General features: G+C 53.7%; 6 protein-coding genes across 7 annotated transcripts; 4 read left to right on the top strand and 2 right to left on the bottom strand.

The window, feature by feature from the left end:
* Nucleotides 1-41: 41 nt before the first annotated feature.
* LOC6524366 (mitosis initiation protein fs(1)Ya) lies at nt 42-2,428 on the top strand. Its single transcript, XM_002100188.3, has 2 exons — nt 42-184; nt 238-2,428. The coding sequence occupies exons 1-2, from the start codon at nt 143-145 to the stop codon at nt 2,335-2,337; spliced, it is 2,142 nt and encodes a 713-aa protein (XP_002100224.1). The 5' UTR covers nt 42-142; the 3' UTR covers nt 2,338-2,428.
* LOC6524365 (RING finger protein vilya) lies at nt 2,410-3,568 on the top strand. Its single transcript, XM_002100187.3, has 3 exons — nt 2,410-2,931; nt 3,002-3,165; nt 3,222-3,568. Exons 1-3 carry the CDS (start codon nt 2,410-2,412, stop codon nt 3,439-3,441), a joined length of 906 nt encoding a protein of 301 aa, XP_002100223.2. The 3' UTR covers nt 3,442-3,568.
* Nucleotides 3,569-3,692: 124 nt separating this feature from the next.
* LOC6524364 (zinc finger protein 391) lies at nt 3,693-6,047 on the top strand. The gene is made up of 3 exons (XM_039373218.2): nt 3,693-4,349; nt 4,535-4,924; nt 4,996-6,047. Exons 1-3 carry the CDS (start codon nt 3,882-3,884, stop codon nt 5,905-5,907), a joined length of 1,770 nt encoding a protein of 589 aa, XP_039229152.1. The 5' UTR covers nt 3,693-3,881; the 3' UTR covers nt 5,908-6,047.
* On the bottom strand, nt 6,027-8,192 carry LOC6524363 (mitochondrial import inner membrane translocase subunit TIM50-C). The gene is made up of 5 exons (XM_002100185.4): nt 7,814-8,192; nt 7,534-7,729; nt 6,948-7,476; nt 6,761-6,884; nt 6,027-6,701 (listed from the first exon to the last, which is right to left on the bottom strand). Exons 1-5 carry the CDS (start codon nt 8,046-8,048, stop codon nt 6,511-6,513), a joined length of 1,275 nt encoding a protein of 424 aa, XP_002100221.1. The 5' UTR covers nt 8,049-8,192; the 3' UTR covers nt 6,027-6,510.
* Nucleotides 8,193-8,464: 272 nt separating this feature from the next.
* On the top strand, nt 8,465-10,876 carry LOC6524362 (oocyte zinc finger protein XlCOF19). Of its 2 annotated transcripts, none has more exons than XM_002100184.4 (3): nt 8,465-9,248; nt 9,310-9,546; nt 9,611-10,876. In XM_002100184.4, the coding sequence occupies exons 1-3, from the start codon at nt 8,562-8,564 to the stop codon at nt 10,256-10,258; spliced, it is 1,572 nt and encodes a 523-aa protein (XP_002100220.1). In that variant the 5' UTR covers nt 8,465-8,561; the 3' UTR covers nt 10,259-10,876. The 2 variants fall into 2 exon arrangements, with proteins under 2 accessions (XP_002100220.1, XP_039229160.1); XM_039373226.2 differs by having other exon boundaries at nt 9,107-9,248; nt 9,293-9,546.
* Nucleotides 10,509-14,952, bottom strand: LOC6524361 (protein cramped). The gene is made up of 7 exons (XM_002100183.3): nt 14,820-14,952; nt 14,074-14,641; nt 13,591-13,794; nt 11,941-13,532; nt 11,490-11,874; nt 11,269-11,420; nt 10,509-11,200 (listed from the first exon to the last, which is right to left on the bottom strand). Exons 2-7 carry the CDS (start codon nt 14,612-14,614, stop codon nt 11,099-11,101), a joined length of 2,976 nt encoding a protein of 991 aa, XP_002100219.1. The 5' UTR covers nt 14,615-14,641; nt 14,820-14,952; the 3' UTR covers nt 10,509-11,098.
* Nucleotides 14,953-15,122: the final 170 nt, after the last annotated feature.

The raw sequence follows: 15,122 nt of genomic DNA, 5'->3' as shown, positions 1-15,122 counted from the left end.
CCTATGATTAACCCATGGCACCGCAACTTTAACTATAACAATCGATATAAACTGGACTAGCTAGTCTGGATGAGATATAACCTGCCATATCTAGCTGAAGAACCGTTTCATTGCCATGTGTTGAATTCGCAACTTGCGTTTGATGTCGTTTTCCAATGTCCTAATCATGCGACAGCCCGACGAGGTAGGCTCCCCAAAGCGCATCCAAGTTGTAGCTGATTCCTCGTTAATTTCCAGGGCAAGTGTCACATTTGTAAGCGGGTCTTCTGTTGCGGCCAATGCCGGCAGAAGCATCAGTTCAAAACCCACGCCATTGCTGTGCGCGAGCCATTGGGATCGAGAGTGGCGGGCGGCGTCGGCGGCATAACCGAGCATCGCCATCAAATGGAGTCCGGCGCGACCACCATCTATGTGTTCTGTCCGATCTGCGAGCGGCGCCCGCTGCTGCTGCGCGAGGAGATGCACGGCGAACTGCTGGCCCACATCGAGACGTGCCACCTGCCGCTGAGATGCCGCAAGTGCCAGCGCAACTACACGCGCATCGATGACCTGCGCGAGTTTAGTAAGTGCGTGGACCAGGAGCAGCGCTGCAGGGCGGACGGCTGCGCTGATGTCACCGGCGCCACGGAGACATCAAAGGCGACGCTAAAGAGAGCGGCCAATAGCACAGCCATCTCCACGCAAACATCGCCGACCGTGACGCCCATTTCGCTGATCAACATGCGCTGGAAGGCCAAGAGCCGCATCACCCACGAGGAGTTCATCAGCGACAGCGTCTCCTCCATACGTAACCTCTCGTCGTTCAGCAACAGCTCCATTCGTCGCTCCATCGGCCATCTGGGCGTGAATGCGTCCGAGACGGTGGAGAAGGGTAAGGTAATACGATCAACGTCCACGCCGCTGCATGTGGAGTCCGTTTTTGCCAAGCCCAAGGAGCCGATTACCTTCAATGCCTCCACTGGCGGCCATGTCTCCAGTATCTATCACGAGGAGCCCAGTCCGGCGCCCGAGACCAATCCCGGCCAGCAGCACCACCACCACCAGCAGCAGCAGCAGCCGTTGCAGCAGCGCGCCTGGAAGATGGGAGCCCGCAACAAGATGAGCGCCGCAACGCCGCTGCGCCAGGTCATGTCGAAGAGCATACAGAAAGCCTTCGTGGAGCACGGCGGCATGATGGTCCACCAGCCGCCATCGGCAGTAGTCCAGCGCCGCGTGCGCCTCGATCTCAGCGAGCACAGTGAGCACAGTTCCCACGAGGCAGTGGGTTCGTCCGCTCTGGACCTGCGACTTTCGCCAGCTATGCGGCGCACTCAGAGCGAGTCCAGCGCCTCGGAGATCAGCGGCAATGGCAGTGGCGTCTCCAGCTACAGCTCCGCGCGGAATTCCGATCAGTGCAAGCGGCAGTTCCTGCTGTCCGCCCAGAAACTGACCACTGAGTCGATCATCATCACGCGAACGAACTCCAGTTCGCAGGAGAGCTCCTCCACGGTGTACAACTCCTGCGAAAGCGTAGAGATCATACGGTCCACCTCGCAATCGGCGGAAGTGTGCCACGTGCCGACCATAACGCCCATCCGTATCACCGGTGCTGGGATCAATAAGAAGCAGATCAAATTTGAGACGCCACCCAAGAGCAGCCAGCAGATGCAACGCAATGGCGATGGCGACGATACCAAGGATCAGTTCTTCACGCCGGAGCCAGGAACGCCGGAACATCCAGAGCGGCGTCATCGCCAGGCGATTGTGCCGCGCCAGCTGAGCGGCGAGTTTTCGCCCAAGGAGAAGGATAAGTGCAAGGAGAAGGGGCTGGCGGTGCAGGCCCTCATCTCGCCGCCATTGCAGCGTCCCAGGGTGCGTCCTCCGTTGCGGGAATGTCGTCAGCAGCGAGTCTTTAGCGGTGTGCAGGATGTGGGCGAGCCGGAGGACGAGGAGGAGGACGAGGTGTTCCGGCCCACAAACGCCTCCACGTGCAACGACAAGAAGCTGGAGGCGCCCAACTCCGGTCGCCTGTGGTCGCTGATGACCTCAATGATGCGACTGCCGGCCAGTTTGCGCGGCGAACGGGAAAAGGACCAGGATAAGGAGATGGACAGGGGCAGGGAAGCGGATAAGGAGAACGCCGGCTCGGGCTCACTCATCCGTCGCTGCGCCTCCATCGCCGGCTCCCTGGTGCGGCCCAGTGCCAAGGACTCCGCCATGGCGGACCACAGCAGCCTGAAGAGGAAGCGCACCCAGACGCTGGACAATCAGTACTGCAGCCAGATGTCGCCGTCCAGCTCCTCAAAGCGCTACCGCATCCGGCCCAGGGACCCCATCGAGCGCATGCGTCGCCAGTAGGATATAAGCCATATACCAGTGAATCGAATTTGTGTTTTAATTTGTGCATTTTTTGTTCTCTTAAATAAATAAATGTTTTGTCAAGCAAGAACCGTTATGTGGTGCAGAAGTGCAGGAGTTGGCAGGTCCTGGTTAGGTCCAGAGCTGTCCACTCGTTTCATTGATCCTGTTGGTAATTCAATTGCAAAATATATTCAGTTGAAATGTGCGTATAAGCCACACGACACCGGAACGACCATGTCGAGATCAGAAGCAGGTCAGGCCGTCGAGCCCAACGCGTACAAGCTGTGGATCCACTGCAACCGCTGCTACGCCCAGTTCACCGACAAGCAGCACACCTTTTTCCTGCTCGCCTGCCACCACGTATTCTGCGAGCGTTGCGTCAAAGTCTCCGCCGGCCGCACGCCCAGCGACGCGCCCGTCTTCGAGTGCCCCACCTGCCGGCGGAGCGTCCGTGGCCGCCAGTTGATCAACTCGATGCCCAACCACTTCAAGCAGCTATTCCACCCGGAACCCTTCACTGTCGGCAACGACTTTGCAGTAACTTTCCAGCGATGCAACCACCGCCACTTCGACAAGTACAAGGAGAGGAAGGTAAGCGTTTAGGATGAGGAGGATCAGTATTAGTCCAATTGCTTATATGCACGCATTCCTTCTCGCGCAGGAAATGGAGATGGAAAAGCTGTGCAAGGACATCGAGGTGGCCAAGTCCGTGTGCCAGAAACGCTTCCTGGAGGCGCAAATGCTGCGCGTGGAGCGCAAGAAGCTGATGCAGCGGTCGCGGTACATCAAAGCGGAAGAGATCAATCGGAAGGCGGAAATGCATCGGTACGATATTCGTATTCACGCTATTTGCTAAATTCCCATTAATGAATTTTATGTAGGATGACCCAGACCATTCGGAACCGCTCGTTGACTTCCCAGAACTCATCATCCGCACAAAGTTCGGTCCGTGGACGTTCTCGTGGCCGTGGTGGAACCACACACTCATCTTTGAGTCGACGCCGATCAAGGGATTCAAGGGAATCGGACCGCAGTTCTTCAGCCAAACGCAATCAGATCACCAGCTTCATTCACCCGCCCAACCACTCATTCGATCTGTGAGCTGGTGTTGCTAAGTTAATCTATATCAAAAACGAAAAGCGTTTTAATTTCTACGTAATATTCTATTTTTGTAAATAATAATTTAAACAAAATTTTAAGTTTCAAATAAACTGCTAAGTTTACAGTAGCCGTTAGGTTTCAATTAACAGCCGGGGTTCTGTTAACGGCATACGTTAGCTTAACAGAAGTTGATAGATGTTGAAACTAAATTCGATTATTCGTTAAACAGAACCGCGTAAGAAACCGATGCCTGCTGCACCGATACCGATAGTATCGCATAAACATCTGCCCAAAAAAACGCATAAGAATTAAATTAACAATTATAAAAAAAGAGTAGCCAAACGTCATAAAAGCGACGAATCCAGCGCAGCCCGACGACAACGATCCCGGGCAAGGAAAGCAACAGCAACAGTGGACAACGGACAGCGGATACGCACAGGATGATGAGTGGCAAGGCGCCCGGAGTGGTGGTCCTCAACTGCCGGACGTGCACGCGTGCCTGCAAGCAGCACAAGCCGCTGCAGGAGGAGATCGAGCTTGGCCCGGAGGGCAGCACCACGCTGGCCAGCATGCTCCACTACTGCGCGGGGCTGTCGTTCGAACCGCATGACGGCGCTGCCATGCCGCAGCACATCTGCCTCAACTGCCTGCAGCTGCTGGAGCAGGCGTTCAACTTCAAGCGCATGGTCATCGACTCCGACGAGCTGCTCCGCCTGGGCCTGGACGAGGTGCACGGCACCAGCCACCATCAGAGCCAGAACCATAGTCACAGCCACAGCCACAGCACTAACCACAACCAGAGCCCAAGCCAAAGCCAGCAGCACGATGAGCACAGCCTGCAGGCGGGCGATCCCAGCGAGGAGTACGTCATGATCGAGATGCTCAACGAGGAGCAGGATAGCGGCACTGTAAGTAACTGTCACTTGGTCACTTGGGGGTGCACATGATACTCTCGTTCCTGCGATGACACCGAGGATCAGTGATTACTTACAGCGGTTGGGAATTGCGCCCAAATGGGAGGAGGCTTCGTTAAAGCTAAAATTCGAAACGCCTAACTTATAACTAACTATATATAAATATATTTCTCTGACAGTTGGAAGAACAAGCAGCAGAGGCGGAACGCCACATGCACTCGAGCCCCGAAGAGGATGAGGAGTTCGTCATCGAGGAAGTGGCCGATCAGGATGACGAGCTGACGGAAGAGGAGCACCAGCAGGCAGAGTCGGGCGACCAGCAGGAGCACATCACCATGGAAAGCGTGCATGAGTTTCAGCCAGCCGAAGTCGAGTATGTGACCATCAAGAATGAGTACGAAACGATCGTCACGGAGGAAGATGAGATCGAGGTGATGGACGACTCTGGCGCCCACGACGAGATACTGGACGGACAGATGATTGTGATACCCGCGGAAGGAGCCATAGACGAGGTCATCGGCGAGGAGACCCTCGAAATAGAGGAGGATGAGGAGCGCGAGGAGCATCTGGTAAGTGGTGAAGTTGTAACGCACAAGGCGCATGTCCCTTCTCATCACCAATTCCCCCCGCACACGCACAGCTGGCCGAGGCGGAAGATGTCTGCGAAGAGGAGGACTTCCTGGAGGAATCGCTGGACTCAACGCCGCCGACCGCTGGCGAAGCACTGCCGCACGTGTGCACCGTGTGCCAGAAGGCGTTCCGCCAGCTGTGCCGACTCAACCAGCACATGCGCTCCCACGTGGACGAGAAGCACTACGAGTGTGAGGAGTGTGGCAAGCGGCTGAAGCATCTACGCAACTACAAGGCGCACATGCTCACCCACACCAATGTCAAGCCGCACCAGTGTAATATCTGCGGACGCTTCTACCGGACCACCTCAAGTCTGGCGGCGCACCGGAGAACGCATGCGGAGGAGAAGCCCTACAACTGCGATCAGTGCGGCCGTGGATATGCGGCGTACGATCATCTCAGGCGCCACAAGCTCACGCACACGGGAGAGAGGCCCTACGCCTGCGATCTGTGCGATAAGGCGTACTACGATTCGTCCTCGCTGCGCCAGCACAAGATCAGCCACACCGGCGAGAAGGCCTTCACCTGCGAGATCTGCGGCGTGGGACTGTCGCAGAAGTCCGGCTACAAGAAGCACCTGCTGGTCCACACCGGCGCCAAGCCGCACAAATGTCCCATCTGCGGGCGTGCCTTCACATTCACCAGCAACCTCAATGCCCATGTACGCCTGCATTCCGGCGAAAAGCCGTTCAAGTGCGAGGTCTGCATGAAGGCCTTTCCCACAAAGAAGCGACTGAATAGCCATTTGCGCGTCCACAACAAGGAGACGCCGGTGATGGCCACCTCCGGTGGTGGTCAATCAATCGACCACCGCCGACGGGCCACGGCAGGAGCTGCGGACAGCGGATCAGCGTCCACTCTCCACCTGACCGAAGTACCTGAGCAGCCGGTGTCCACCTCCAAAGTGGTGGTGGTGCTTTAGGCGGGCACCAAGCTGAGGGCGCTGTAGGTAGCTCTAGGACGTGTAAGTCTAGCCTTAGCATTGTACATTTAAGATTCGCTAAAACTGTTAGGAAATATACATAATAAACGTAATATACATTTATTTTTTACCCACATAAACACCTCGTTTTCATGTGATATATTATCTGCAAAACGATAACTTTTCAGTAATTTTAGCCACTCATATCCACTTTTGATGACTTTTTGATAAGATAACGCACATACAAGGTGTCCGCTGCTGGCGCAATGAAAGACATGAGTGTGTTTTGTTTTTGGTTTCGCGGTTAAGTCGTCTGTTTATAATAATATTATGATTACATTGCCAAACAACAAAAACAAGCAAGTTTAGTTATTTAATAAAACAAAAACAGGCGCCTTGTCCTCACTTCACCCAAAGGAGCAAAGGAAAGAGCGTGCCTTCCCAACCTGCTGCCTACTCTCCAACTCCTACTCTAAGTCGACGAAAAAATATGGCCAGTGTGCTGCTGGAGGGTATGTTTGTTTGTGTGTGCTCCGGGGCAGGCGGAAGGAAGGTTAAGGTATGCATATGGAACGGGACGGGGTGTGCGCGATGGCCAGCCTCCTAGCGCCCCAGAATGTTGCGCGACCACTGCTTTACCATGGGCTTGGTCTTCGACTGCTCGATGCGCTCCGCCTCCTGCATTTGTTCGGCCAACTTGCGCTGGTTTTCCCGGAACTGATTGATGGGATCGTCGAACTGGCGATAGTAGTGGAGCACCTCACGCACATCGTCCACGTTGCTCTGTGCAATTACTGTGGCGAAAGGCACAATGAGCGCAATGTTGTTTACCCTTTAATGTGTAACCACTTACTCTTCAGGAAGGCGATGAGGTCCAGCAACTGCCCATCATCGTCATTGCCATGCCAGCGAGGCATGCCGAATGTGTTGTCCGGATGCATCTTGGTGGCATTCGCATCCCAGTCAACAACAATCACCTAAAATGTTTCATTTTCTACATTATTGCAAAGGAAAAAAACGCTTAAGTTGTCTGCACTTGCCTTCTTCAGGTCGCGATTGAGGTTATCCAGATTCTTCACATGGTGTCCGTCCACAAAGTGCGTGGCATCCCTGACCAGGCGGTACATAATGTAACCGTTGGGATCGAGCGCATCCAGAATGGGGAACACGGTCATGCCCTGCTCGGCGGTGAAGACAACAATTTCAAAGTCCTTGGCGCACTCGGCAAGGAAATGATCGACGCCGGGACGCTTCTTGAAGCGCCAGCCAGTCTGGTAGGTCCAGTCCGGATGCACCAGCACGTCCTTCATCTCCAGCACAAGCGTATAGCGCGGCTGCACGTACGGCGGCTTGAGCGGATCGGGCAGCAGCTTGGCCCGCGACGGCTCCTGAATCATGCGCTGATAGTAGTGGATACTCTTCCACATCCGCTGCAAATACTGCTGCACCAGCGGCTTGTGTGTGAACTCGTCCTCGATCGCCTGCCCGTTGGGATCCAACTCGGGCTTGCCAAACTCGTAAACGGCCCACAGTCCAGCAGCCACGCCGCCGCCTCCAAAGATTGCGAAGCTGCAGAAGCATCGTTATAACTATGCACACATATTAGATTAGCGAGAGCGAGCTTACCCCAGCTTCATGCGCTTCCAGGCGCGCTCGTTCTCCTTAGCCTCCTCCTCCTGCTGCTTCTGTCGCTCCTGTTCGGCATTGGTGTCCACCTCCGGCGAGGTCTGCGGAAAGAGCTTGGCCAGCAGCGGGGCATTCGATACGGGAGACGGGGTCGCCTCAGTGGCCGCACCAGTGGCTTCTCCAGCTGCTTCTTGCTCTGCAAAACGGGCAAAGGGCACATGGAATTGGATTGGATTACATTGAATTGGATTGCATTAGATGGGATTAGGGAGTCACTTACTGGCTGTGCTGCTGTAGCCGCGGGCTGTGCACAGGATGGGGCAGAGCGCCGATGGCGGAGGAGCTGCCGATGTGCATGTGGATAGTCGCTGGTGCTGCTGGTTGTGCTGGTGGTGGTGGTGGTGGTTATGGTGATTACCCAATGCGCGGTGCTGATGGATTCGGGTGAGAACGCGCGGCGTGCTGAGGCCGCGCAGCAAGTGTAGGACGGTGGCCGGTGCCATGCTCATGCTCATGCTTCGCTTCCCTTCCCGATTTTAGAGTCCTAGGCGCCGTTCGCGAGTCCTGCTCGGCTAGCAGCGACTTTTTCTTTTAAAAAATTTCCAACAAAAATTTCAACTTCGCACCGGCACGGCGTTGGCGTTAGGGATTTTTCTTTGGCCACTGCCAGTCGACAGCAGGCGTTAGCACTTTTAGCACGTGGCTCGCAGCAGCTGTAAATTGCCAATTTTTCTAGCCAGATCTATCGGCATCTGATGCAAATACACTTATTTATGTTGCTTCTGACAATTAACTAAGCACGCTTTTAGGTTAGCCTAAATTAAGAAAAAATTAAAGTGAAAAGCCACCAGTCACATAAGCGCCTTTATGGACCTGTACAACCTTTGGCTATTTCCAAGCTAGCTCTTTGCAGTGCCAGCACTAATGGATCAGCTGAGTTTTGACATCACTGTTCCGGACGCTAGAATTTGTTATTTACTTGAAAGTTTGTTTAGTTTATTTATTGGAAAATCCAACGCAGGACTGCCATGTCGCCGCCGGATGCTTTGTGTCGCGTTTGCCACATTGCATCGCCCCGCTGCCTGCCGCTCTTCAAGCCGCTCAGCAACCTTATTGCCGGCAAACTGGCGACTCTGGCCAACATTCTGAGCTACTGCAGCGGATTGGAGATCTTGGAGTCGGAGCTCTTTCTGCCCCACCACATCTGCTCGGGCTGCGTGGCCAAGCTGCGGCTCTCGCTGGAGTTCAAGCGCAGTGTCCACCGCATGGACAGATTACTGCGGCAGAGTCATGCGGACTTTTGCCGCAGCAAGAGGATCAACGCGGGACAGGATTTTAGAGACAGGCTGTCACCTGAGATTCCAGAGGACTTTGTACTTGTGCTTGATGAGCAGGAGGTGGCTGTGTATGCTGCAGAAACTATGCGAAATGAGGCGGATCAGCTGGTCGTCGAATCAGTTGAGGAGGAGCCGAGTATGCAAAAGGAGAGGCTGGATCTTGAACTGGAACGGCAGGAAGAGTTGCCAGAGAAGGAGAACTACGAGGAGCAGAATAGTCACTCTGTTGCGGAGATTTACTTGGATCCCAAAGCAGGCGAGGATTTGTACGAGGTGATCGACGATGCGGAGCAACGTCTAGTGGAAGCTCCAGCGAAAAGCGAACCATTGGCCAGTAAGAGCAGGCTACGGAAATCCAAACCCGCGCTGAAATGTCTCGTGAGAACTGAGCACTGAGTTTTAAGTATGTAATCCCAAATTAGTATCCCATTTTCGCCAGATTTGCGGCAAACAACTAAGCAGCAAGAGGACCTTTCAGCACCACATGACGCTGCATGGCCCGCACCACATACACCAAGAAAACCAAGTCCACAGCATGGAAGATTCGCTCCAAGTTGAGCCCGTTGTGCAGCCCAGAGCTGGCGAAGATCTGTACGAGATTGTGGAGAAAGCAGAGCAACCTGTGGCCAGCAGGAGCCGCCTTTGGAAACCTCTTAATCCCTCCCTGCAGTGCCAAGTAAGCTGACCCTCAATCGCAAATGATCCCAAAGCGTAGCTCACTCAAACCTTGTTTTCCTCAGATCTGCGGCAAGCATTTGAGCACCAACAACTCGTTCAAGTACCACATGCAGCTACATGGCACGGCCACGCCGTACGTTTGCAAGATCTGCGGCGAGTCCTTCAAGACCCGAAACGCCCACGACGGTCACGTGACGCTGCACGATCGAAACAATCCGAATAGGTGTCCCACCTGCTTCAAGGTCTACCGGCAGGCGTCCTCGCTGCGCACACACCTGCTAATCCACAGCGGCATCAAGCCATTCGAGTGCAGCATCTGCGGCAAGCGGCTGACCCAAAAGTCCGGCTACAAGAAGCACATGCTCACGCACACGGGCGAGAAGCCGCATGGCTGTGACATATGCGGTCGCAGTTTCCGCTACTCCAGCAACCTGATTGCCCACAAGCGGTGCCACAGCCAGGAAAAGCCGTACCACTGCCAGGTGTGCCAGAAGCGCAGCTTTGGCAGCAGGTCCGAGCTCAACCGCCACATGCTCGTCCACAGCAGCGAGCGCCCGTTCAGCTGTGAGCAGTGCGGCAAGTCCTTCAAGCGTCAGATCTCCCTCGGCATCCACCTGCAATCGCATGCGGCGGGAAGGCAGCGCAAGAGGGGCGACCGCCGCAAGACGGATGTCCTGCTGGTGCAGCAGGATCAACCTGAAGAGACCTGAATGCGGAGGCTCTACTATTGCTTGTGAATCTCCAGCCTATGTTGTTATCAGTTATTATTATTGTTAAACTACTGCATTAGTTTAGTACATTTCGCTTTTATTTTCGGTACTTTCCTTTGCATATAATAACAAGTTCAAAGTGTTACTATTGTTATAACGCCCTAGGATAAAATTTGTTATTTGTTATGTTTCCCACCCAAATAATGTGCTTTACATATGGTCAACGTCAACAAGGGCAGACTTGCCAACATTTTCGAGTCTTTTGAGGGGATTTCGATTTTTGATTTAATGTGAGCTTTAGTTTATCAGGTGGAGAATCTCTATACATATGGAAGTTTTAATTGGGATTTGCTGCGAGGGTTTTGGGGATTTAGGGCTACAAACTATGCTGAATCGAACTTAGGCAACTTAAGCGCTAGAAACCAATTAGAGTAGTGCGGAACGAGTGTGCGAGCGGGTAACAAACAAATGGGTTGAGAATTTAAAATGTGGGAGCTTCGCGTTCACGTTCGCGTTCGCGTGATACATAGAGTTAATGTATAAATAAATATATATGTTCAGACAATGTGAGTGCTTGCTAATACTTGGCATACATAAAATGAGTATAGATCACAAAAAGTCGCGTAAAAACATAAATGTTAGTGGGGGTATAACGTGCGGGGTATTATGAATAATATCATTGAGATATGCGCATATGTGTAGGCTTGGAGGCACACGTGGCTATCCGCTTGGACGATCCCCATCATCCTTGTCTCTCTCTTTTCAGGTTCCGCATTTTTTTGGGTACATAAACAAAGGGGACACGACCGGATTGCCGCAGTTGCCACTGCCAATCCACTGCTAATCCTTCTCCTGCTGCTGCAGCAGGGCGGCGATCTCCTGGAACTTGTGCCGAAAGTCCACGCTGCTCTCGCTGATCACCGACATGCTCGACGACGGATCCTATCGATTGTGTTAAGTAGTTATCAAAAATAAATGGAATGAAAAGGGGGTGTGCCATGTGGACTTACCAGTATATCCCGGGTGGCATCAATGCCATCCAGATGGCCCAGCAGCGAGGTCAACGAGAAGTCATTGATATTGTCCTCCAGCCAGCGCGCATTGGATGTTGAGTCCCTGAGCAAGTGCATCGGGCTTACGCTGCCGTGGAAGAAGTTTTGAGCTGCCAGCGAAAAGATTTGCACAAGTGTCAATAACAAAGTAACCGAAACCGAACGCTTGATGCTCTTACATGTGCTGTCGTCTTGCACCGCCTCCGCCAGGGAACTGCTGACGCCAGTCGTGCTGGTGGCCACACAAATGTCCAGGTTGGGCATATCTCGAGCGCTGGCTTGCGTGACCTCGTCGTTGAGGAACTCCAACGCCCCCTGATCCTCTGGCCCTTGATCCTGTGAAAGTAGCGTCGCACCCATGCTGGAATCTGGTTTTGAGCCGGAGGAGCTGATGCCACTGGAACTGGAAGTAGAGCTGGTGCCATCGAGGCGATCGATCGGTTCGAAAAGGCCACTGTGCAGTTGGCGCACACTCAACAGGTCGTACGGACGACCGCCAATGGATGTGGGGGGCAGGAGACGGCGCTGCACGAGCACCTGGCGACTGATCTTTTGCCGCGTGAGCTGCAAACAAGTAATGCATTTACTTGGGTCATTGAAGTTGCGCCCATAACAAAAGCGCCCACTTACCGCTGAGAGCTGGCGCACAGGATCGATGTTGGATATGGGCCGCCTCACCGGCAGCATTGGCGTGCGGAAGTTGCCCTCCGCCAGGCTAACGCCGCCGGTGGCCGCCGTCGCCTCTGCCAGCTGCTGCGCCTTGGTCATCAGGTCCCGCTTGCGATCGCACGTGTGGCCGCAGTTGCACTGGCGCTTGCGCACGCGCTCGCTGAGATTGGCCACGAGCAACAGGTGCTTCAGCTTGTTGCTCACCGACGACGTGGTGACGGCCTTGACGCGTTCCACGCTATCACAGTCGTTGGGATTGTAGGGCAACGTTGTGCTCGCATTGCTGACGGAGCAGGTGGAAGATGCGGTTGTTGTGGTCGTGGCGTTGCTGGAAGAAGAGGTGCCGGTTTGCGTGGCCACCGACGTGGAGCTTGGCGTTACGGTGTTGATTGCTAGTATGCTGGGTGCCATGGCAGTCGCGCTGTCCACCTCACACCAGTAATACTCCAGCTCCAGCTTGGAGTCCTGGCCAAAGACCACGTACAGATCGCCAATGGTTATGTCCGCCGCATTTGCCTGTGTCCAGCCCTTACGGATTCTCTTAAGGATGTCGTCGCTGAGCAGGGGCTTAAAATTTCGCGCCTGTGCCGCGGCCGCCGCCTCCTTGGCTTCTTTGCGTTTGGAGCGGGCAACCGGCGGTGCCGCCGACGACGAACCAGATACAGGAGTGGAAGGAGCAGGAGCGCCAGCACAGGAAGCTTGTAGCACTGTGGTCGCCAGTGGATGAGATAGATCAGCGGTGGCTGGATCAGTCTGTAGCACAGGATCAGCGGAAGCTTCGAGCGCGACAGCAACAGTGGTTGTATCACTAGGGATTGGAAGAGCTGAAATAGGTGGAATAGTGGCTGCCTGCGGATGCGGCGGCGCCTCCAATATGTCGCCGAGAAACTCGTGGATCTCCTCGCCCAGCTCATCGCCGCTGCTATTCTCCATCTTCATCAGATTACCCTCCAGCAAGGGTCCATCGTCCAAACTCTTTTCCAGCGGCGGGCTGGCACCCGATTTGGGCTTCTTCGTCTCCGGCGAACGCTTCTCGGAGCCGCTTTCCGTCCGCGGTCTCTTGCTGGCCGCCACCGATATGCCGGCCAGGTTGCCCAAGGTCTCACTCCGCACTTTGAAGCCCATGCGCTCTTCGTATGCCGTCAAGCATATGTTAATGCTGCTTAAGTAGGCGGTGATACTGAGTAAAGGTCGGTGGATGGCTACTCCCGGCCTCGGCTGGAAGCACATGGAGGGATCCAGCGATGAAACCGCCGGCTGCAGTGGTTCCGTTTCGTTGTTGTTGTTATTATTATTGTTGTTATTGTTGGATGTAGTGGAGGTAGCCAGGCTGCTGGGAAAGTAGGCACTCTTCTCCTCGTGCAGACGCTGATTGGCGCTGCGCCATTTGTACTCGAACGTCTTGATGAAGCTGATTAGTTTCTTATGCAACGGAACTATAATCCTGCCGCGTGGATTCTGTGCCAGGGACTGCACGCGGCCAAAGGCCTCCATATTGGCGGGAGTCACCAGCACCTCCACCTTGCTGGGCAGCCGGATATCCTCCAGAGAGTCTACAATACAGTGTCAAGCATTAGTTGGGCTTTATTGCGAACTCGAAAGCGAACTCACCATCCAATTGATTTAGCCGCCGCAACGCTTTGCATGATGGCGTCTTGATGCGGATGTTCTTGCCCTTGCAGCGCACGGTTATCTGGCCCTGGTAAATCAGCTGCTTCAGCTTCATGAAGTGCTTCTCCGTGAGGAACTGCAGCTTGCGGCGCATCTCGCCGTAGTTAATCAGCGTGTACAGCTCCTGGGCGGGCTTTTTTAGCTCTAAAACGATTGAATGAAATTGTAAATACATATTAAGCATTTCAAAAGCTAGTTGAATTCTAGGAATTAAACATTTCAAAAACTAGCTGAATTCTAGGAATCAAACATTTCAAAAGCTAATTGAATTCTAGGAATCAAACATTTCAAAAGCTAGTTGAATTCTAGGAATTAAACGATTCACTGGAATTTCATGCAAACACCAGATTTTTGGCGCTCAAAGCTTGTTATTAAAAGATTTCGAAACAGGAGGCATCTCGCATCTAGCCCGACCCCTCTTACCATCCGAGAAGCGCACGTATTTGCAGATCTTGTGATAGGTCTGGTAGTAGTGCTGGCGTACTTGGTCCTTGGTTTTGAAACTATAGTCGCTGTTGCCGTTGCGGCGCTTCAGCTTGGCGTTGATGCAGTTGGCCACCGCCTCGAAGTCCTTGCCAAACTCATTGAGGGCGTCGAAGAAGCAGTTGCGCTCGACATTCGTCCAGGTGGTCTTGCCGCTGCCCGTTTTCAACTGGCTGGGCGTCTTTTGGGCGGCCTTCTCGTCCTTTTTGTTTGGCTCCCGTTCGCTGGGCGGTGGTGTCATCGGTCGCGTCAGGTCCTGCTTCATCTTCTGGATGACGCGGGCACTGGCCCGCGTTCCCGGACAATTGTGCATGGTCACCGAGCCGAGGAGCTCCTCCTCGGGCAGCTTAGCTATTAGGTGCACAACTGCTGCTCCTCCTCCCTTGCCATTTGCCAGCGGCGGCTCCTCGATGGACACGGATGACGGAGGGGGCGGCGGCGGTGGTGGTGGTGGCTGCGGCTGCTTGCACAGTTCCTCCATGTTGGCCAATCCACATCCGTTTGTCTCCTAAACGGGATTATCAATGACAATAACAATTAAACTGCGTAGTCTTCCGGGAAAAGTGGGAAAAATGGCGCCGGACCGTCGGATTGCTTGCTGTTGTCGCCGAACCGCGCGCCCTGGGTGATCTACCACTGACCAAAAGCATTCACAGAGGCTTTTCTAAGCTCCGACGAGCACTCACCTAAAAATCAGACATGGAAAATCGGTGCTAAACGACTATATAAAAAAAATTATTAACGAGACGCCAGGGATGTTGATGTTGGCCAACAGAGTGCTATCAACAGTGGAGGGTGTGCTGTTAGGCGCAAAGTGGTTGCTGTTAAGTTGTTTTGTTTACCCTCAGTAATGCCCGCTGGGCTGCTTACCAGTAAGTACCACTAATAGCTAGTTCTAGCTGAAGCTTTCGTTACTTGGCGATTTTCCCGCTAAATGCGTACTTATTGTACTGGCCGTTATTTAGTTTACATTCTGTAAATTTAAAAAT

The sequence above is a fragment of the Drosophila yakuba genome, chromosome X, assembly GCF_016746365.2.
Source record: "Drosophila yakuba strain Tai18E2 chromosome X, Prin_Dyak_Tai18E2_2.1, whole genome shotgun sequence".
Taxonomy (NCBI): Eukaryota; Metazoa; Arthropoda; class Insecta; order Diptera; family Drosophilidae; genus Drosophila; species Drosophila yakuba.
The sequence above is the reverse complement of the archived record's forward strand: the minus strand, read 5'-3'. Positions and strand labels throughout refer to the sequence as shown.

Bases quoted from the DNA above. Each gene is read 5' to 3' on its own strand.
- LOC6524366 (XM_002100188.3), top strand. From the start codon at position 143: ATGTCGTTTTCCAATGTCCTAATCATGCGACAGCCCGACGAG. The intron at 185-237 runs GTAGGCTCCCCA...GTTAATTTCCAG, and splicing joins TCATGCGACAGCCCGACGAG to GGCAAGTGTCACATTTGTAA.
- LOC6524365 (XM_002100187.3), top strand. From the start codon at position 2,410: ATGTTTTGTCAAGCAAGAACCGTTATGTGGTGCAGAAGTGCAGGAGTT. The intron at 2,932-3,001 runs GTAAGCGTTTAG...CTTCTCGCGCAG, and splicing joins ACAAGTACAAGGAGAGGAAG to GAAATGGAGATGGAAAAGCT. The intron at 3,166-3,221 runs GTACGATATTCG...AATTTTATGTAG, and splicing joins CGGAAGGCGGAAATGCATCG to GATGACCCAGACCATTCGGA.
- LOC6524364 (XM_039373218.2), top strand. From the start codon at position 3,882: ATGATGAGTGGCAAGGCGCCCGGAGTGGTGGTCCTCAACTGCCGGACG. The intron at 4,350-4,534 runs GTAAGTAACTGT...TTTCTCTGACAG, and splicing joins AGGAGCAGGATAGCGGCACT to TTGGAAGAACAAGCAGCAGA. The intron at 4,925-4,995 runs GTAAGTGGTGAA...GCACACGCACAG, and splicing joins AGGAGCGCGAGGAGCATCTG to CTGGCCGAGGCGGAAGATGT.
- LOC6524363 (XM_002100185.4), bottom strand. From the start codon at position 8,048: ATGAGCATGAGCATGGCACCGGCCACCGTCCTACACTTGCTGCGCGGC. The intron at 6,885-6,947 runs GCAAGTGCAGAC...GAAACATTTTAG, and splicing joins TCAATCGCGACCTGAAGAAG to GTGATTGTTGTTGACTGGGA. The intron at 6,702-6,760 runs GTAAGTGGTTAC...CTTTCGCCACAG, and splicing joins CCTCATCGCCTTCCTGAAGA to TAATTGCACAGAGCAACGTG.
- LOC6524362 (XM_002100184.4), top strand. From the start codon at position 8,562: ATGTCGCCGCCGGATGCTTTGTGTCGCGTTTGCCACATTGCATCGCCC. The intron at 9,249-9,309 runs GTGAGAACTGAG...CATTTTCGCCAG, and splicing joins AACCCGCGCTGAAATGTCTC to ATTTGCGGCAAACAACTAAG. The intron at 9,547-9,610 runs GTAAGCTGACCC...TGTTTTCCTCAG, and splicing joins ATCCCTCCCTGCAGTGCCAA to ATCTGCGGCAAGCATTTGAG.
- LOC6524361 (XM_002100183.3), bottom strand. From the start codon at position 14,614: ATGGAGGAACTGTGCAAGCAGCCGCAGCCACCACCACCACCGCCGCCG. The intron at 11,875-11,940 runs GTAAGTGGGCGC...ACTTGTTTGCAG, and splicing joins CTGTGCGCCAGCTCTCAGCG to CTCACGCGGCAAAAGATCAG. The intron at 11,421-11,489 runs GTAAGAGCATCA...TTTCGCTGGCAG, and splicing joins GGTGCAAGACGACAGCACAT to CTCAAAACTTCTTCCACGGC.